Genomic DNA, 21,535 nt, shown 5'->3' with positions numbered 1-21,535 from the left:
TGCGTAATACAGTTATTTACACAGCATAATGATGCGTGCTTCTTAGTATGATGACTTGTTTAAATCATAGAAGCTATGTGATACTGTGCACAGATTAATGGGACAACAATACTTCAGGACCTGCCAAAGAATCCTCTGATTTAAATATTTCTTCAACATTAAAGTAACGCGTGTGGCTGCTGAGTTCTGCATGTGGGCGTTGTTGATTTTGTGCACAAGTAAATTTAAATGCAATGAAATGATTTGCTGGAATTATGTTTTTTCTTGCCCTGGACTTATGATATTATCCATACAGTTCCTAAAGAGTCAATGTAATACAGTTAATACTGGAGGAAATTGCAAAACTGACATTGTCCACATACTTAGCTAGCTGTGTCACCATGTGGGACAGCTGGCTGGTAAAAGCAAGATGAACTTGGATTTCAAGCAAAGTGAACTTTCTTTTTCTATTCTGTCCTGTCCTGCAGTAGCTCTCACTTGGAGAGCTTTCAGTAGATTTGAAAATGAATCTTTTGCTCGTTTTTCAGTTTGAGTTTCAGTCGTGTAGTAACTGTTGGTGCTTGTGTTCTTATTAGGCACGATGAAACACATCATATGAAAAAAAGTGCTTAAAATACTTAAAATTCTATTTTTTGTTACTTCAAAATGTGTAATATGTGTAATTTCCATTGCAAATAACAATCATATTTAAATTGGGAGGATGCCACTAAAAAACTGGGCTGAGCTGAACTGTGATGTTCCCCAGGTACACTGAAACTATGTGCCTTCTTCTTGTGTCGTCTCACTCATCTCCAGCCCTGTCAGTACTCTTGCTGCAGCTTTTGAATTACAGTAGTCGAGCCTGGAACTAATAAATGCAGCTTGATCATTTGTTTTATGTCTTAACAAATTACACAGTGTGAGTAAAGATTTTCAACCTGAACATTTCTCAGGTACAGTGAGGACAGGCTTTCTTTGTGCTAATTAATTTGCTGAAAAATTGTATTAGATATGATTGTGGATGGAATTGGCATTTCCCACTATAGAATCTGCTGCGTTAACATACTGCTGTCAATATGATGCCTGGCCTTGTTCACTGTGACAAGGTCAGGCTGTATTGACAGCAATATGTTGAATATCTCACGCTGATAAGAACAGCGGATGTTTTTTTTCTCAGACAGACTAACAGATGATCAAACTCCAGCGACGTCTCAACACATTTATATGCAGGGTGATTCTTACTTTTGCTTTTTAGAAATGTCAGTGAATTATCTGCCTGTATTACTTTTAGGTCTAACCATGCTGTAGAAGAATAGTCAAAAATATCCCAAAAACACCTAAATACATGTGCTTGACAATAATAATAGATGAAAATGGATTTATACTATAGGCAACATTTTACCCTATGAGCACATCTTTTGAGGAAGGTCGAGGACCTGCACAGGTATGTTGAAAACATGCAAACTCCACACGTAAACCCTAGCCTACTGGGAGAGATCAATCCAGAACATTCTTCCTGTGCAGTGACACCACTATGATAGCATCTGTCATAGGATGGAGAAGAGGTGGAGTGGACAGGCCATCACATTAACAACACAGAGAATAAAGCGAAAACACTCATTAATACCAGCAAAGAATTTAGAGTCATCACTAAATTGTGCTACCTGTCTAATGCAGTTGGGTACCATGCTGCGTCAAGCTATAAAGTACTGTTTACTAAAAGTGGTCCAAACATTTACAAACCAATTAAATTCAATTTTATAAATGTTTTAATGTAACAACAGTTGCCTGAAGGTGCTTTATATTGTAACAGTAAAGATCCTATAATAATACAGATAAACCCCAACAGTAGGGCTGCCACAAACGATTATTTTAATAGTCGACTAGTCACCGATTATTTATGCGATTAGTCGACTAATCATCATCCATTGGACGTAAAACTACAGCTTATTGCACCAGCAGCATCTGCTCTGATATAACTATCATTAGCTTACAGCTTTAAGCTTTTAAGGTGCTAACTAAAAATAAAGACAAGATGATAGTTTATTCAATTTTAATGAAATTTGCAGATTGTTTCGGTGAAGTTTAATAAACTCCTTGCTATCTAAAATATAACAGGACACCGGAGTAAATTCTCCAGCATCTCACACTTCTGATAATCAGCTGTCTGCTTGACGTTTATTCAGCTGTGTAAAAACTATAACTTTAATCTCAGCCAAACCGATTTACTCAGGAACAAATAAAATACTAAAAAAAAGCCAAACAATAACATTTTAAGTTATCTAAGTGACTCATATATCATGTTTAACCTGAGTAGCGAAAGACGGCGGTGGGTTTGAAAACGATTTGCCGGGAGTCCGGTGTTCTCACGGCTCTAGTGACCTAGCCCCCGGCTAGCTATCGAGCTAGTGGGTAACAGACGTCTCCGAAAACGTCGGAGCGCTTTTGAAAATATGGGTGTCCTGATAAACTGAGCAGATATTTGAGGTTTACACAGCTACATTCTCGCCTGAAAATATGTTAAACGTTTATTTTGTGACCCAGAAAGAATAATAAGAGTAATATTAAAACTAACTAGCTGCCGCCATTGTTGGAAACTAAGCTGGGCCGCGCTATGAATTCTGGGACACAGCTGCTTCTTCTTCTTCGGGGTTTAACGGCAGCTGGCATCCTTGTACATGCAGTGCTGCCATCTTCTGTTTCAGTCCGTTATTACACTCTTAAATCCTGCTACTTATTCCTGCGTCTTTTGCGATCTTACAAAGCTTCAAACGACACGTCGACTATTAAATCAGTCGTCGACGATTTTGATAGTCGACGTAATCGTGACTAGTCGACAAATCGTGGCAGCCCTACCCAACAGTCAGACGACCCCCTGTTAGCAGGCACTTGGGTGACAGTGGAAAGAAAAAACTCCAGTTAAATAGGAAGAAACCTTCAGCACAATCAGGCTTAGGGAGGACAGGCCATCTGCGGATGGTTGGGGATGAGGGGAAGAAAACAGGACAAAAGACAAACTGTGGATAATTAATGTGGATGATTAATAACAACTAATAATTAAATACAAGGATGTCCATCCATCCATTCGCTTCCGCTTATCCTTTTCAGGGTCGCGGGGGGCGCTGGAGCCTATCCCAGCTGTCATAGGGCAAAAGGCGGGGTACACCCTGGACAGGTCGCCAGTCTGTCGCAGGGCTAACACACAGGGACAGACAACCATTCACACCTAGTGGCAATTTGGATTATCCAATTAACCTATCCCCACAAGCTGCATGTCTTTGGACGGTGGGAGGAAGCCGGAGTACCCGGAGAGAACCCACGCAAACACGGGGAGAACATGCAAACTCCACACAGAAAGACCCCGGCCTGATGGTGGAATTGAACTCAGGACCTTCTTGCTGTGCGGCAACAGTGCTAACCACCGTGCCACCGTGGGGCAGCACGGTGGCACTGTTAATATACAGAGAGGTATATTAACACATAATGAGTGAGAAAGGTGTGAGAGAAGAAAAAACACTCAATGCATCACGGGAATCCCTCATCAGTCTAGACCTATTGCAGCATAACTAAGGGAGGATTCAGGGTCACCTGATCCAGCCCTGACTACAGGAAAGATTTAAGATTAATGTTGGAAAAGAAGAGAGGCTATTCTGTCCCCTGAATCCAACCTGGAAGCTGCCCCTCTTCTCTTCCACAGAAGAGGGGCCTGAATGATGAAGGCTCTGCCTCCCATTCTACTTTTAAATAGTCCAGGAATCGCAAGATAAGATTTGGTCTGATTATTCAAAAAACTTGTAAGTAGTGAGAAACATTTTAAATTCAAATCTGTATTCAACAGGAAGCCGATGAAGAGAAGCTAATATGGGAGAAATCTGCTCTCTGTACCACAAAAAGATAAATAAATACAAAGTTGAATTATGAGTGATTTCTATGTGGAAATACTTGTGTCTGTAGTACCTTCAACGGTATTACATGCATGTAAGCTGAGAAAATAGTATTTCTTTGCAGCATTTTCGTCATAAACGGTCAAAAGCACTGGAAGTATTTTGTGCAGGTTTGTAGGGGTGGTGATGGCATCCTTGGAAAACCATGTTTTTCACCTGTAAGTTCAACATTCCAACTTTTCTGCTTGTTTTTTAAATTTATTTTCCTGAATTGACTCACATTCAGCTGTTTTATACAAACAGTCACAGCACAGAATACAAACTGAGCTGACAGCTTTTGGCACGAGGAATGGGCTAGAATTAAAAAATTCTGCAGACATCAGAAGTTGAGAAAATGCTATAAGGATTTATTAAAGCCTGTCAGGTTCAATGAATATTGTTAATTGAGGTCCTTAATATTAACATTAATAAATGGCCTGCATTTGTATAGTGCTTTGCTAGTCCCTAAGGACCCCAAGGCGCTTCACACTACATTCAGTCATTCACACACTGGTGATGGCAGCTACATTGTAGCCACAGCCACCCTGGGGCGCACTGACGGAGGCGAGGCTGTCGGACACTGGCGCCACCGGGCCCTCTGACCACCACCAGTAGGCAAACACGGGGTTAGTATCTTGCCCAAGGACGGCACCACCGACCTTCTGATTAGTGGCTGACCTGCTCTGCCACCTGAGCTACAGCCACCCCTGTAAATGCAGACTGTGGGTTATTAGACTTTTGAAGAAAATGTATCTTTAGGAATATTAGCATGCTCCACAATGTTTTCTCAAATGTTCTTTTTTTCTAGTTAGTACAGTAACTTACATTATGACATAAAACGAAAAACACTACATACATATATATATGTGTGTGTGTATGATGTATATATATGTATCTGAATACTTCATGCGCTTATGACACGCGTGTACACTAAACCTGTGACAGATGCAAAGTTTCACACCAGCTGCAATGACTCACAGTTTTCCATCTGCAGTGATAACACTTTCTCTTGTGTTTGCACCTTTCGACACACCCTGTTATCTTTGGCGAGCCAGGGAACAGTATAAAACTTGACAGAAAGACGCTCACTCATCAGCGTTTCAGGTAAGACAGGTCTTCTGTCATCACCGCAAACTCCATCGTTCACATGCAAATTTTCTGATTTCCTTGAAATTTTGCATTTTAAGTACTTTAATGTGCATGAGCTATGCTGCTTGATAACATACAATAATGTGGTCTATATCACAAATCTTTTGCAGCCATGTTGGTTTTCTGTTGGTGTCTTGTCACTCTGCTGCTGCTATCCTCTTCCTGGGCTCAGGTAGAAACTTCCAGAGACAACCATGCGTGTTAAATTAAATTGTGTGTAGGCCAAATTCCCCCTGATGCAAAAAAGCATTACATTTGAAATAAAAAATGCTATTAAAGAAACAATTGGTACAAAGAGTTGTATCAGTTTTATAATGAGAGTTTTGTTAGTCGTGTTTATTTCATTATGAAATGCATATTTCAGTTGTTTTAATTTTCTGTTGTCCCTTTGCTTTTCAGTTACAGTTACACACTAATGTCTCTTTTGTCTGTTCTTTGTAATGTTGCTGTGGCTGAGTACAGGAAGGTAAGAAACAAATAATTGCTTTTTATGATATAATTCAAAAGTGACCAGTAAGGGAAGATTTATTACAGGTTTTAAAATTCTACCTTTTGTGCTATTGGATATCAATTAAAAGAAAGTTAAGCAACAGTCAGTCCATTTGAAGTAAAAGCTGGTGTTCAAAATGATCATGTCTACTGTGAATATATTATCTTATGCAGAGATTCGTAGCACTGACGAGGACATACCCAGAGAGCTCTCTGTAGGTCAGCTGCTGGAGAGAGCCAATAGAAACTACAGTAAGTTGGTTACCTGTTTTAGAACTTACTTGCACATATTTGTTGCAGCAGCATTGGTGGTACAGAAGTGGGGATGTTAGCAACGTGGATTTAATGTAGTTTGATAGTCTTTTCCTGTTTAACTGGTAATTCACTCCACACTGAATTATCGGTCAAGCAAATATTAAACTGTGTACTATATATAGCTATAACTTATGTTGTCATCATAATAGGCACAGGAAGACATACTCCTGAACAAGAAATTTAAGGCGCATCCAGCTACAGCTCATTTTCATACAAACAAAAACTGAACCAATAACAACGGAGAACTAGATCCAAATCTAACTCAGCTATGCCACCGAGTGCATAATCTTTCCTCATACAAAGCAAATTACAGCCACTAAACTTTCCATGCAAAATGTGTAGCTATTCTGGGAAACAACACTGACAAAGTTTGTACTTTTTATGTTACATGACTTTTAAAGGAAGAAGCTTTTTTTAGCAGCTTCAGGTCTACACATGATCCAGATCACAAGTGCTAATAATAGACAAGCAAAATGGCTCTGGACTGGCTATTTTAATTACGCACTAGACTGGGGCCACGTACAATGTTGTGATTTTTCCAGTAAAAATGCATTTTATCGGTTTTTCTAAACATTTGCATTTGAATCTGGTCTTTGTCATTTGTCATGAGAGGTGGCCTAGTTCTGCTAATATGAACTTTCATCAGTTGTTATGACTGATGTATGAATTGCATGACTGATGACGGCAGTGCCACCTATAATAAACCACTGCTATTCTGCATGTTGAAGACAAGGAGCTGACTCTGTTTTTCTTACAGCACCTGACATTGATGAGCCGACATTAATCGGAGGTGACGTTGCTATCAAGTCTGAAGCTGACAGAAATGCTGACCCCTGCACCTCCAGAGGCTGTATGTGGGGAAAGTGGACTGATGGGAAAGTCTATGTCCCATACTACATTGCCAATCACTACTGTAAGTATTGTTTTCTTAATCATGGAACAGGCCAGTACCAAGTTATGTACAGTGTTTATGCCTGGTGGACAACAATTCATCTTTACACTGACTTGTTATTATAACATTTCTATTTGTATTAAATCTAATGACTTTCAGACTCTGCCCTTTGATACCAACTAACCTTCATTTTAAGAATTAATACATGAATATACCACAAGCACTTTCCTGAATCAATAACCTGACATATGCACCAGTTAAAAGGTTGGACACACCTTCTCATTTAACATTTTTTTCTTCATTTTTACTACATTCTACATTGTACATACATACTGAAGACATCAAATATAAGAAGCAAGATATACGAAATTATGTAGCAAAGAAAAAGTTGATAAATAACTCTAAATATTTATTATATCTTAGATTGTTGAAAGTAGCCACCCTTTGCTTTGTTGACAGCGCTGCAAACCCTTGGCCTTCTCTCAGTAAGCGTCATGATGTAGTCACCTGAATTGGTTTTCCCTTCACAGGTGAGCCTGTCAGGGTTCATTTGTGGAAGTTCTTGCCTTCTTAATGGGGTTGGGACCATCAGATGTGTTGTGCTAAACTGCTAGAGTTCATATTATGGCAAGAACCAATCAGCTAAGTAAAGAGAAACCACAGTCCATCATTACTTTAAGAACTAAGGTCAGTCAGTCTGGAAAATTGCTAAAAGATTGAATGTGTCCCCAAGTGCAGTAGCAAAAACCATCAAATGGTACGATGAAACTGGCTCACACGAGGACCACCCCAGGAAAGGAAGACCAAGAGTCATCAGCCTCAGAAATCACAAGTTAACAGCACCTCTAGTTAGAGTTAATCAGCTGTTCAAAGGAGACGGCACGAATCAGGCCATTATGGTCAAATAGCTGCTAAGAAAGCACGACTAAGGAAAAGCAACAAGCAGAAGAGATTTGTTTGGGTCAACAGATGGTCTCTACATGCATGGTTCCCACCGTGAAGCATGGATGAGGTGGTGTGATGGTGTGGGGGTACTTTGCTGGTGACACTGTTGGGAACCAGCATGGCTACCACAGCACCCTGCAGCAACATGCCATCCCATCTGGTTTGCATTTAGTTAGACCATCATTTATTTTTCAACAGGACAATGACCCCAAACACACTTCCAGGCTGTGTGAGGGCTATTTGACCAAGAAGGAGAGTGATGGAGTGCTGCGTCAGATGGCCGGGCTTCCACAGTCACCTGAGCTAAACCCAATGGAGATGTTTGGGGATGAGGACCACAAAGTGAAGGCAAAAGGGTCAACAAGTGCTCAGCATCTCTGGGAACTCTTTCAAGACTGTTGGGAAATCATTTTATGTGACTACCTCTGATAAACTCTCCTAGGGAGTATGTGGTTTATACCAAGGACACTCTGAGGAATGTATGCACTCCCTTCTACAGCTACACAGAGTTAATACAGACCTCTTTAGGATGAGACATTCTTTCAATCCACCAATGATTATATACTTCTAAGCATATATGAGTAAATATTTCTAAGCATAAATGACAATCAACAATACAAATCTAACAACCTCTCTCATCGAGAGAATGCCAAGAGTGTGCAAAGCAGTAATCAAAGCAAAGGGTGGCTGTTTTGAAGAATCTACATGTTTTTAGTTATTTCACATTTTTTTGTTTATTACATAATTCCATGTTTTACCAGCTTCCCGTGAGATTGCCATCATCACTCGTGGACTAGAGTCCTTCTCTTCAGTTTCCTGCATTCGTTTCAGACCCTACCAGGATGGCGATCATGAGTGGCTGAGCATCGAGTCTAGAAATGGGTAAAGCTCCGAGTCTGACCATTTTTTTTATTCTTACCACCTTCGGTGAGCCACATGCAGTTAGTAGGATTAAAATTTTACCTAGAGATTGTAAGTTTTCTATTTTAATTTTAAAGTATCACAACTCCTCCTTTCATTAGTTTATAATGAAAGAAAACCCATTCTTTAATCACTGTATTACAAAGGAAGTGATTACAAATGTTTTAGGGACCACTAATATTTTAAGTAGCCAATGAGTGACTACTGGCCAGTTTAAACAATAAGGATTCAACATAATTCATCATATGTTCAAATACATTATTGTTGTCCTATGAGGTGTGTAAAGCAGCACTTGCCTTACAGATATACAAAAGGCTTTTGTGATTTCTAAATATTGCTGGACTTTTCTGTTTTAACAGCTGCTACTCCTATGTGGGTCGCCAGGGTGGTGGTCAAACTGTGTCTCTAAGCCGTCAGGGCTGTCTTTACCACAGCACTGTCCAGCATGAATTACTCCATGCCCTAGGCTTCAATCACGAACAGACCCGCTCTGACAGGGACAACTACATCAGGGTGTACTGGGAAAACATCCTCGATGGTCAGTCACCATTTTCTGTGCTAATTTGGATTTTGTGTTAAAGTAGTTCAAAGCATAAAGCAGTTCTAGAGAAAGAAATAGTCTAATTAAGGTTGAGATTAAGGTTTTATTGCACTGAGCTAAAGTTCAGTAAATAAAATTAACAAAAAAAACTAAAGATGACAGCATAATCTGTCAACAAAGATGAATACAACTTTAGAATAAAGCTGTTTATGAATGTGTGTGTAAATGGCCTGCATTTGTATAGCGCTTTACTCGTCCCTAAGGACCCCAAAGCGCTTCACACTACATCCAGTCATCCACCCATTCACACACACATCCACACACTGGTGATGGCAGCTACATTGTAGCCACAGCCACCCTGGGGCGCACTGACAAGGGCGAGGCTGCCGGACATTGGCGCCACCGAGCCCTCTGACCACCACCAGTAGGCAACGGGTGAAGCGTCTTGCCCAAGGACGGAACCACCGACCTTCTGATTAGTGGCTGACCTGCTCTGCCACCTGAGCTACATCCACCCCACCGTGGCTGTAGCCCACCATAAATGGGCTAATGAGGCTCATAGTAAAAGGCACTTTGAGCATTTAGTTAAATCAGACAAGTGCTATATAGTTACTGATCAATTTACCGCTTAGAGCCTCTTAGTTATCTCCAGAGTGGGTGCAGCCCTTTCAACCATGTTTTATTACTTTAAATCTTTAGTTATTTTTTATTGTTAGTGGAGTTCATTTTTTATTGATTTGATTTACTTTTTAAGACATAATTTTAGTTTTTAGCTTAAAATTAGTTCATCACAACAACCCTAAATGGGATGAGGTTCAATGGCTGCTTTATTAAAATGATCATACATAATATAAAAATGTGCATTTGTTAGATATTTGAGTTCCCACACGTCATGCACACACATCTCCTTATTCTCACAGACATGGTGTACAATTTCTATAAGATTGATACTCTAAACCAGGGAACTCCTTATGACTACAACTCTGTCATGCAATATGAGAGGTAAGAATAAATTCATACTTTTATTTACATATGTTACTTTTATACTTTTTTTTACACATAAGTCCAAGTAAACTATGTATCAAGTTAGGAATTTGGGTGTTCCTATTATTTTCACATGAAGAAACCATCAACTGTCCCTGCAGCATACTGCTAGCAGAGCAGAGCCTGTGCACAATCATAACTTGTCTGTGCATACCGTCCTATACAAGAGTGTTGAGTAAAACCAGTGCAAATATGCTTTCAAAGATTAGAACATGATGTACTGAGGAGCTAAATCACCAGAAAAATGAACTTAACTTGTTTTCAGGTACGCCTTCTCCAAGAACAACCAACCCACTATGGTGCCCATTCCTAATAGCAATGTAATGTTGGGCGGGGCCACTCAGATGAGCAAAAATGATATCGATAGGTTGAACAGACTCTACCAGTGCTGTAAGTATACTGCAACAACAAACACACAAAGTGATACTGTACTGCAAAGTCAGCTAACTTTAAAATGACAAACTGTGTCTGAAAAGACAAAGTCTGGAGGTCTTTAAAGCTCCTTTCTTGCATGGAAATCCCTTCCTCTTACACTTTCAGCTCTAGTTTTTGGGGATGAACCTGGGTCTTCATTCTGTGTAAGAAATATATCCCAACATTAAAGTGAAATTAAAAAAAGCTTTAGCAGACCAAGTCAGGTAGATATCATGTAAAATGAAAATAAGTCTCATGCATGGATTTTTTGAACTGCCCTGCAGCAGGTTTGTCCCGAAAATCCTCAAAAGAGGAAAATGCAGATTTCTGCAAGTGACCCAAACTAGCATCAGTTCATGTTCATATGCTAGCACCATCTGTAGCTACACAGAGAGCCACACAGAAAGGAGATCAGGGTGAACCATCCAATCAAAGGTTCGTTGTTTTTAAGCATGAAATTGTTTCTATCCCACACAATATGAGACACACCATTTAGTTATTATTATTAATTATCCTGGCATTGTTAAACTACAGTCACAAAGAAATATCCTGTCTGACCAGATATTTGCGTTAGATGGCGTCAACAGTAACACTGTGAGATCATATTCGACCAGGATGTGTAAATTAAACAGATATGTAGGACTGCTTTCCATTTGTGCAATATCTCTAAAATAAAAAAAACATCTGCAGAGTGAATCTGAAAAACTAGTTCCTGCATTTATTACTTCTAGACTGGACGACTGTAATTCATTATTATCAGGATTTCCTAAAAACTCCCTGAAAAGCTGAAAAGTTGGACGCTTCTGCTTAATTTTGTGCAACATCTCTAACTTTACAAACATTCCTTTGCAGATTCGATTTAAAATGCTACTTGCATAATCGGGGCCCATCCTATCTTAAAGACTTCATAGTACTGTAATCAGAAAAGAGTGAGAAAAGACTTACTTTTGGTTCCTAGGATATTTAAAAGTAGAATGGGAGGCAGAGCCACTCCTCTGTGGAAACGGCTCCCAGGTTGGATTTGGGAGACAGACACCCTCTGGTTTCTTTAGACTAGGCTTAAAACTTTCTTTTTTGCTGAAGCATATAGTTAGGGCGTTGTTTCTTCTTTCTCATTTCACTCTCTATTGAATTATTATTCGTTCCTTTTAAACGCTGGCTCTCATGCCTTTTATTTTGTGTGCTTCTGCTTTTCTCTTTCCCCTCACTCCCAACAGGTAAGTCCCCGAGCCTTCCTCCTGCTAAAGGCAATATTTCCTTCCCACTGTCTCACAGTTATCATCTGTCAGTCCCATTTTGGTTCTTACAGAAAGGTTCCCTTAATGAGATTCATTTTTGTCTGCAGAAACTGCACCTTGGGCAGAGGACCTGCCACCTTGATGACATCAAAGCCTACAAGGGAAAAGAGTTGGATTCGGGGTATATTTTGGGTTAGACAAGCAAAGGCATTGAAATACAAAGCTGTCTGTTGACAAAGAATAAAAAGAACAACAACACAAATCTCCTTTTACTTTCCAAAATCAGCTTCTTTTCCTAATTATTTCCCTTTTCGTCTAAATTCTGAATCAAGAGCAAAATCTTGGATGAATAGTGTGACATAAAAAATATCTTTCATAATTTTGGAAGGCTTGATGAGAAGATCCTGTACCTCAATACAGTTGAACACTTTTATATATGAGCCATATTAACAAATATCACGAGCAATTTTGTCACCTTGAAAGACTGAGAGCAACATTGCTTTCACAAAGCAGGAGACCCAAACAGCAAACTAATAATAACGATAACAGGACACAGAGATACAATCAATCACTCAAATTACTTTCATGACTTTTAACCTTTTTGTTTGCCATTTCCTTGAGCAACAATTTTCAATTTAAGAGTGTATTCTAGGTTGCTAGAGTCTTTCCTCTACTTTATCAGCAGTCATATTCAACTGGCAAGCTCTCAAAGCATCTATCAGCATCTTTGTTTGGGCTTCAGCTCCTTGACTCTTCCTCCACTCCTTGAGCAGCTCCACTGCCGTCTCCTCGAGATCTGTTGGACGCCTGTTAGAGATGGACTCCAGCTTGGTTTCACTCAAACCTAATTTGCGGCCTAGTTTTCGCCAACTCTTTCCAAGATTTTCGGCAATTACCTCTGTGGCAATATTCAGTTTTTCTGCAAAGGAGAAAAACATATTAACAGGTTAAATATAGAACATTTTTCTGATATGGGTAAAGATTCAACTTTAAGATACTTTCTGGAAACCAGGGCAGCCATCTAAACACCCTACCAGGAAACAATGAAACGTGGCCCCAAACAGGGACAACTAGAAACAAGCCTATCTAAAACTCCCTGCGTAAAGACCTACTTATAATTCCACTTATCTAGTCAATGACTGTTGCAGACGGCATAAGTCTGCAGACAATACAATACATTCTTGATGTATTTATGGCTATACATACAACAGTGCAAATCTGGCTTGTTGTATGTAGAGATAAAACCCTACCTCACAACCCTCTAAGAGAAAGCACGTGACGACAGTGGGAAGGACAAACTCCCCCCAGCAGGTTTTTAACCCTCTCCAGGCAGACGTTGCAGATTTGCAACCGTTAAGAACTAACAACCTGATCACCCCACAGACATATTTTATGAGTTGCTTTACTCAGAAGTACCACTGCAGGACTTGGTTGTGCATTAGCAACAAAAAACTTAATTGGGCCTGAGAGGGTTAAAACTCTGGCTCTCTCCCATGAGCATCTTTTAAGCTGTGTGTCTGGGCTCTCTTCTCTCTCCACTCACCCCCAACTGTTCATGGCAGATGGCCCCGCCCCTCCCTGAGCCTGGTTCTGCTCCAGATTTTTTCCTTCCCACTGTCGTTACATGCTTTCGCTTAGAGGGTCGTGAGGTAGGGTTTTCTTTCTCTCTACAACCTGGGGTAGTAGTGTCATAAACGTCTTTAGCACAAGTGCATCCTTACCAATTTCATAAAAATTAAGAGACAGGTGCTGCTCATCAAATGTGATTAATTGAATATCAGCAGATGTGACAAACGCTGTAAAACCAAAACTTTTTTGATCATTTATGTGTGTCCTAGCCCAAAATCACAGACACCATAACCCACTCTACAGGCCTGAAAAATGTTACAAGTCAGTGTAGTTAGAAAAACACTGAAAAAGTCAAAGTCCAGACCTCGACCTAACTAACTAACACTGTGGTGTGACGTTAGGACAGCTAAGAGTAAATTAATGCCTCCACAACCTTTGTTAAGAAGAGTGGGGAAGACTTCCTCTACAATTATGTGAAACACTGAAAGTCAAACAGAAAACCATTAGTTCACGTTATTGCTGCTGAACACGGTTCCACAAGTCCCTGGATCGTGAGGTGCACTTAGTCTGCAGAGTCTTGTGATAAACATTGTCCTGGTACATCCAGGGCCTTTTTTACTAATAAGAACACAAGATTTTGGCACGTCTTAATTAAAAAATAAAGATTAATTACACCATAAACGTAGTTAAATACGTCAAAAAGCTAAAGTTACTGTACATTACAACAATTTCTTGATTTTGAGGTCAGCTGGAAACTATTGTGGCATTTGGGTGATTTTATACTGAACGACACAAAAACAGTGTCTCAGGCTTCTGAATACATTTTTGGTCGAAAGATTTCAGGATTGAGAACTTTTCATTTTCTCTTTTTTCTCTTTGCAATTGGTGGCAGGAGTAAGTGTGTGACTGCTAAACAAAGCAGCTTTCATACTGCACTGTGACAGCATCCTTTACCCTCCAATGACCAGACGACTTCACAGATGTGGTCAGCTGTGTTAAGCATGGGTGGAAGCTCAGACAGAATAAATGGCTAGCTCTGCCCAGTCACAGGAACCCAGTGCATCCTTCGGCACTCTTTGTATAAAACTCAAATGAAGCTTGTGAGACGACATGTTTTATTGCCTAAAAAGAATATTTGAATGTTTGGCGCTGAATGAGGAAGGCTCCAGCCGTGTTTCTCGAGTCTGCGGTTGATACAATCAAACATGCTGGTGTCTAAAGTGAAAGTCACTCGTTTTCTGTATAAATCAGCGTCCATACTTTGGAGCACGATACTCTGCAGACGTGCATTATTATTACTGTTGTTATCGTTGCTCTTGTCTCCCCACACTGTGACTGTGCTCACACGAACACGTTCATGTCGTACCTTTCTCCTCCTCACTCAGGCCATCGTCAGCTTCAGGCTGAATACTGAAGTTGTCTATCTTGTCCGAGAGATCTTGTCGCTTAATTTCTCTGAGAAGCTTTGAAAGAAAGGCCGTGTTATCTTCTGACAGTTTGCCTCTTTCCCTGAAAAGCTGAAAGAGTTCCCGGCCGCTGCCGATCTTTTCCAGATTTCTTTTCCCGATCTCTTGTAGAACCAGGAACTTCATTTCATTCAGCTGATCAGCAGACATGGCGTTAGAGATCTCCAACAAAACGCTGTTAAACTGTAAGGCGCTCATGTCGACAGGATCGAGCACAAACACAGGACAGCCTCTGGGCGGCTGACTTTCACTTTCATTTCGGTGAGTTACGTCTATCCGGCGTGTCTGTTGTTAAACTTCCGCTTACCAATAACCAATGGAAACACGGCACACGTACAACACCGAGGAGTGTGTTTGCGGGGATGGGGGAGGTTTGCCGTAAGCATGCCCGTCTGCTGAGCGGTGTTACGGTTATGCTAGATCCGAGGGCGCACGGGAGCTGGTCCGCTGATCCCAGCGGCTCAGACCGCCAAAGACTTTTCTTTGAAGTAAACAGTTGTGATAGAATCACGTGTTGTTACAATTATTATTTAATAATGCGATGGTAACGTTGTGCTGTGGCAGACAGTGCTCCCAAGATTGACCCCAAAAAGCATAACTTAGCTACTTCACCCATATGTAAAGTAAGCGCACACAGTGTAGCATGTAAACAGAATTTTAAGTTGGAAAATAAAATAATATACTAGTAGTTAGTCATTATTCATGGGTTTAACTAAAGAAGTTGGAACAAACTGTTTTGTAAAAGGCTGCTATAGTAACAAAGTACCTACAGATACAATTCAGTCGTCTGTTATACACACACACACACAAATTATTTATATATATATATCATAAAGGTATTAAACATAGCTTTATTAGTGATGCACATCAGTTAATATCAACTCAAAAACCTCACTAAAAACAAATAAAACTATTATCTAACACAAACTGCCTCTGCTGACTCGTGCAGTCACAACTTGAGCAAATAATACAAACTCCAAATCTACCCTGACTCTGTGCAAAAGATGTGAAATTACTCAACGCATAAAACAACTTGAGGACATTCACCCTTTATTTTGCAGTAAATATAAATAATAAACAGACAAGTTATCAAAGACAGCCATGAATGTGCACTGACACACATTAGTTTAAATACTAGGATGTTACATTTGTTGTTTCATTAGTGTTGAAAACAGGAGAATATGATCTCATCAGGGCAATCCAAAGAGGGTGTTCATGTACGACATCAGGTTTTACAAAGTTATAAAAGGCTGTGATGGAAAGAAATGAAGCTAACAAAGGCACTACTACCCCGTACATGTGCTCTATTAATGACTATGACTACTAACCAACTAAGCCAGAGATTACTAATGGGAAAATTATTTGGTAAATTAAAATGTGCAGTTTTTGTCACAGCTCAGAAAGAAGTTACACCGTTAGTGATAAGAATAGTTATAGTTTCTTGTTTAAAAAACTATGAATTCAAATTGGGACAACAATAATACATTTTTAGAAAGTTGCTAAAGTTAGTAGATCCCTGGTCACCTACGGATTCATGAAACTAATTCATTGAATAAATATAAAAGACAACGTTATTCATGCTTTGTGCTTAAAAAGCTGGAATTGCAGCTTTAAAAATTGTTGCAAGGTAATGTTTTTAAATACAAATATATGAAAAATGGTGAATGATCATTGTCGACAGAAAGATGATCATCTCATGCTGGAAATCTGTTGAGGAGTTGAGTGATTTAAGGCAGACAACTTCGTAACGCTTTGACCGGGTTCGAACCTGTTCCTGTGGTGACTTTATGTGATACACTGGTCCTACTTTTCAGAGACATCAACAACTTAAAAAAATGCAAAGTTCTTGTCTCGTTGACACTCCACATTTTAAAAACACAATAACACGCACACCGCAAACACTTACTACTATATTTCATTTCCCTTATTAGCACACAAACTCTACACTAGTAATTAAGAAAATGCACCAAGACATTGACTTACTCATAGTTGATAGCTAGCTATGCAAAATAATAGCTTGAATTGCAAAGTGTGAGCGGCTGTAGTGGAAAATGTTTTTCTTTGGCAAAATCTTCAAATAAATAAAATGGCACCTGAAATGCTGTAAATTGTTTTAGAGTTTGAATCACTTCTTCTGGGCTCTGTAAAGCCGACAGGTTCCATTTGCTGAGTAGAGAATGGGTTAAAGAGAGAGGCTGAAGGCTGAATGGCTTTGTCTTTCCTTGTTTACATCCAATAAAGAAGAAGTTGGTAAAATAAGTTGAGGATTTATGGTTAGTGGTCTAAGATGGAAAATGTCACATGCAAGTGCAGCAAAACCTTTACTGATATTACAAAACTGACTGTTAATGTGGACTTTACACAGTTAGCTTGTACCTTAACCAGACCGCTCTAACAGCTCAGTAAGAATTTGTTTTGCTTATTGCCATTTGTGATTCTTTTCCCACCAACCAACAGGTTAGGAGCAGTTTGCCTGTGAAACAGGGCGTGAGCGTGGCTGTGGTGGCCTCTGATTAGCTGACAGAGGAACTGTGCAGTTGTCTTGGTTGTCTCTTGCTGCAAACCTTTTCCCCTGCTCCTCTTTCATAAAGAGCTCCACCATTAGGATCTTCTCCTTGTGGATCTGGAGGCTGATGTCCTTAGGAATGTCTGGGATAAGCCAGTCCACAAAGTCACTCATAAGCATCACCACATTCTGCAAAGGGCAGAGTCAACAGAGAACACAGATCATTATAAAACAATTCTCATTAGTGATTGAACCTTTCTTCTTCTTCTCTTACATTAAGAATAAAAATGTGCAATAAATAAACCATTAATCCAAGTCAGCTGCAACAGAAGTAGCAAAGAGTGCTAAATCGACTAATAGTTATATCATTTACCTCCTTTTAGATAGAGGAGGAAGACAGCATATGAGAGGAGCTCTACAGAAATCTCAAATCTACAGAAGCACAAGTTCAACAAGTTCAGAGAAGATCGCTGAAAATGGCAGGAACATAATAATTCATATGGCTCTGTGTAGACTCAACATTAGTTTGAACCTCCTAGGACCTGTGTCCACATATGTGGACATCACATTTTGGGTTATTTAGACCAAAATACTTAATTTTGCTCTACAGGGGCCTGATGTCCACCTACGAGGACATTATGCTGCTACTGTTCTATCAAAATTTAAATGAATATCCTCATACGTGGCTCTCATTTTTCTTAGAAACAAAAATCAGGTAAAAAACAACAAAAATCAGGTAATTCTTTCTTTTTACATTCATCGGGCCCCAATCAGCCCAAATATCAAAGAGAAATTAAAAATGCTGCCGTGGAAGAGTTCGGGTTTTAGGAGGTTAAAGGAATAAATGGACTGGTTCTTATCCAGTCCTTTAAGTCTGACGTCATCAGACGTTTCCAGGTCCAAATATTCGCTTCAGGTCCCAAAATCAAACGACTACTGCAGCATCACTGAGTTAAAAACTGTAAATTCTTTCATCTTTAATAAAATGATCAGTGTCGCTGCTCTACCAGGTGTAACTATGAAGTTTAACATGCAGGCATCCATGAAAACAGGTTAAAAACACCGTAATAAATGCAGAGTGGTTCGGACCTGGAAGCAGGTTCATCACCTAATAAGACCTGATATAGTGCTTTTCTACACTACTGAGGACTCAACGTGCTTTATACAACATGTCTCATTCCCCCATTCACACTTACTCATATAGGTTTGCATACACCCTTTTCTATGCTTAATGGCTTTCTATCTAACATTCACACATTTCAGACTGATGGACACGTTGGAGAGGAACTTGTCTGATGCCATGTCTTGGCATGCAGACTGGAGCAGCCAGGGATTGACCTTCTGATTAGCAGATAATATGCTCTAACTCCTGAATTACAGCTACCTCAATAAGTCAACTGTAGAACTCGACTTCCTGTTTTTATACTAATGTTTTATGACTGAAGAGTACTCTGCACTTAAGGCTGTGAAACAGCAGGTTAGGAAAATGAGTACCTTCAAATGAGATGTCACAGGCTATGTTCAGACGATTTCTATCAACGACTTATTTCATGAAATAAACTAAATCATAAATGGTTTGTTTGCTTTGTGCGATCTTATCTGTGCATTGTTCCGAACCTGAAAAACAATAACGAAGGCGAGGCGAGCTGCTAGAATGGCCCAGAATTCCTTGGAAAGTTCATATTTCGTACTGGACCAGGGAGGATCTCTGTAGTCCTTGTATCTAGCAGTAAAAAACACAAAAGCTTTTTTACATAAAGTTTATTCAAACTGTTGTTGTGCTTTTATAATAGATAAATGAGAAATTTGAATATGTTTGGATATATTGAGTCTTCATTATATGAATATCGTCTGATGACTTCAGCAGCCTCAGTTTCCAGACCCTAGGAAAGCAAAAGCTTACCTGCATACTGATACCTTGTAGCCCAGGTGCATTGGCTGCAGAGGTTCTGTGCCTGGATCGAAGTCAGTGACATTGAAGTATGACAGAGTGTGGTTGACAAAGCCATGCAAGGTGCCGTCAGGACTGTACATGTATTGGTAGACAAGCCGAGGGATGAAGTCAGAGGTGAAAGCGATGACAAAGGCCTGGAAGACAAAAAGTTCAATTCAATTTCTTTATATAGCACCAACTCAAAACAACAACAACAATCATATGAACCCTTATAAGAAAACATTTTGGTGACAGTGGGACGTGAGAACTTTCTTTTAACAACAAAAAAAAAAACAAGCTCAGGCAGGAGGAGCCATGACCGGTCGGGGTGAGGGGAGGAAGACAAGACAAAGACATGCTGTGGAAGAGAGCCAGAGATGAATAATAACTAATAACTGAGAGCAGAAAGGTGTATAAACACAGAGTGAGTGAGAAAGGTGACTGTAGAAGAAACACCCAGTGCATCATGGGAATCTCTCAGCAGCCTAGACCCACTGCAGAGTAACTAAAGGAGGATTCAGGGTCACCTGGTCCAGCCCTAACTATATGCTTTAGCAAAAAGGAAAGTTTGAAGCCTAATCTTGAAAGTAGAGATAGTGTCTGTCTCCTGAATCCAAACTGGAAGCTGGTTCCACAGAAGAGGGGCCTGAAAACTGAAGGCTCTGCCTCCCATTCTACTTTTAAATACTCTAGGAACAACAAGTAGGATGAAATTGATCTGGAGGCTCTAATAGGGATGCCATATGGTAGCAAAGGTCATAGATAATGGAGAAATATGCTCTGATTTTAGTCCTGTCAGTACTCTGGCATGCTAACATTCGTTAATCTCAGAGGACAAAACTGCAGAACAGTCATGAAATACAGTGGGGCAAAAAAGTATTTAGTCAGCCACCGATTGTGCAAGTTCCCCCACTAAAATGATGACAGAGGTCAGTAATTTGCACCAGAGGTACACTTCAACTGTGAGAGACAGAATGTGAAAAAAAAATCCATGAATTCCACATGGTAGGATTTGTAAAGAATTTATTCGTAATCAGGGTGGAAAATAAGTATTTGGTCACCTCAAACAAGGAAAATCTCTGGCTCTCACAGACCTGTAACGTCTTCTGTAAGAAGCTTTTCTGTCCCCCACTCGTTACCTGTATGAATGGCACCTGTTTGAACTCATCATCTGTATAAAAGACACCTGTCCACAGCCTCAAACAGTCAGACTCCAAACTCCGCCATGGCCAAGACCAAAGAGCTTTCGAAGGACACCAGGAAAAGTATTGTAGACCTGCACCAGACTGGGAAGAGTGAATCTACAATAGGCAAGCAGCTTGGTGTGAAAAAATCAACTGTGGGAGCAATCATCAGAAAATGGAAGACATACAAGACCACTGATAATCTCCCTCGATCTGGGGCTCCACGCAAGATCTCATCCCGTGGGGTCAAAATGATCATGAGAACGGTGAGCAAAGATCCCAGAACCACACGGGGGGACCTGGTGAATGACCTGCAGAGAGCTGGGACCAAAGTAACAAAGGTCACCATCAGTAACACACTACAACGGCAGGGAATCAAATCCCGCAGTGCCAGACGTGTTCCGCTGCTGAAGCCAGTGCATGTCCAGGCCCGTCTGAAGTTTGCCAGAGAGCACATGGATGATACAGCAGAGGATTGGGAGAATGTCATGTGGTCAGATGAAACCAAAGTAGAACTTTTTGGTATAAACTCAACTCGTCGTGTTTGGAGGAAGAAGAATACTGAGTTGCATCCCAAGAACACCATACCTACTGTGAAGCATGGGGGTGGAAACATCATGCTATGGGGCTGTTTTTCTGCCAAGGGGACAGGACGACTGATCCGTGTTAAGGACAGAATGAATGGGGCCATGTATCGTGAGATTTTGAGCCAAAACCTCCTTCCATCAGTGAGAACTTTGAAGATGAAACGAGGCTGGGTCTTCCAACATGACAATGATCCAAAACACACCGCCCGGGCAACAAAGGAGTGGCTCCGTAAGAAGCATTTGAAAGTCCTGGAGTGGCCTAGCCAGTCTCCAGACCTCAACCCCATAGAAAATCTGTGGCGGGAGTTGAAAGTCCGTGTTGCTCGGCGACAGCCCCAAAACATCACTGCTCTCGAGAAGATCTGCATGGAGGAATGGGCCAAAATACCAGCTACTGTGTGTGCAAACCTGGTAAAGACCTATAGTAAACGTTTGACCTC

General features: G+C 40.3%; 3 protein-coding genes across 7 annotated transcripts in view; 1 reads left to right on the top strand and 2 right to left on the bottom strand.

The window, feature by feature from the left end:
* The first annotated feature begins 5,010 nt into the window (after positions 1-5,010).
* LOC102290489 (hatching enzyme 1.2) lies at positions 5,011-12,070 on the top strand. The gene is made up of 9 exons (XM_005946248.3): positions 5,011-5,223; positions 5,514-5,517; positions 5,715-5,792; positions 6,613-6,768; positions 8,454-8,574; positions 8,973-9,151; positions 10,075-10,156; positions 10,464-10,588; positions 11,958-12,070. Coding segments are annotated over exons 1-9 (807 nt in total). The 5' UTR covers positions 5,011-5,163; the 3' UTR covers positions 11,960-12,070.
* Positions 12,016-15,802, bottom strand: fadd (Fas (tnfrsf6)-associated via death domain). The gene is made up of 2 exons (XM_005946246.2): positions 14,786-15,802; positions 12,016-12,769 (listed from the first exon to the last, which is right to left on the bottom strand). The coding sequence occupies exons 1-2, from the start codon at positions 15,081-15,083 to the stop codon at positions 12,507-12,509; spliced, it is 561 nt and encodes a 186-aa protein (XP_005946308.1). The 5' UTR covers positions 15,084-15,802; the 3' UTR covers positions 12,016-12,506.
* Positions 15,803-15,918: 116 nt separating this feature from the next.
* ano1a (anoctamin 1, calcium activated chloride channel a) overlaps positions 15,919-21,535 on the bottom strand; it is a 56,474-nt gene continuing 50,857 nt past the window's right edge. For all 5 annotated transcript variants that reach the window (XM_005946251.3, XM_042213751.1, XM_005946249.3 and 2 more), the window contains 3 exons: positions 19,295-19,479; positions 19,009-19,114; positions 15,919-17,580 (listed from right to left, as the gene is read on the bottom strand). In XM_005946251.3, the coding sequence (XP_005946313.1) occupies positions 17,344-17,580; positions 19,009-19,114; positions 19,295-19,479 (528 nt within the window). In that variant the 3' untranslated portion in view covers positions 15,919-17,343. The remainder of the gene's footprint in view (positions 17,581-19,008; positions 19,115-19,294; positions 19,480-21,535) is intronic.

Source organism: Haplochromis burtoni, unplaced genomic scaffold (genome assembly GCF_018398535.1).
Source record: "Haplochromis burtoni strain Fernald_Lab_line unplaced genomic scaffold, NCSU_Asbu1 Contig_477, whole genome shotgun sequence".
Classification (NCBI taxonomy): Eukaryota; Metazoa; Chordata; class Actinopteri; order Cichliformes; family Cichlidae; genus Haplochromis; species Haplochromis burtoni.
Note: the sequence above shows the minus strand (reverse complement) of the source record. Positions and strands in the feature narration are given on the sequence as shown.

Coding starts and splice junctions, on each gene's coding strand:
- LOC102290489 (XM_005946248.3), top strand. CDS start 5,164: ATGTTGGTTTTCTGTTGGTGTCTTGTCACTCTGCTGCTGCTATCCTCT. Junction 6,769..8,453: donor CTACATTGCCAATCACTACT/GTAAGTATTGTT, acceptor ATGTTTTACCAG/CTTCCCGTGAGATTGCCATC. Junction 8,575..8,972: donor AGCATCGAGTCTAGAAATGG/GTAAAGCTCCGA, acceptor CTGTTTTAACAG/CTGCTACTCCTATGTGGGTC.
- fadd (XM_005946246.2), bottom strand. CDS start 15,083: ATGAGCGCCTTACAGTTTAACAGCGTTTTGTTGGAGATCTCTAACGCC. Junction 12,770..14,785: donor CCTGAGTGAGGAGGAGAAAG/GTACGACATGAA, acceptor TCTCCTTTGCAG/AAAAACTGAATATTGCCACA.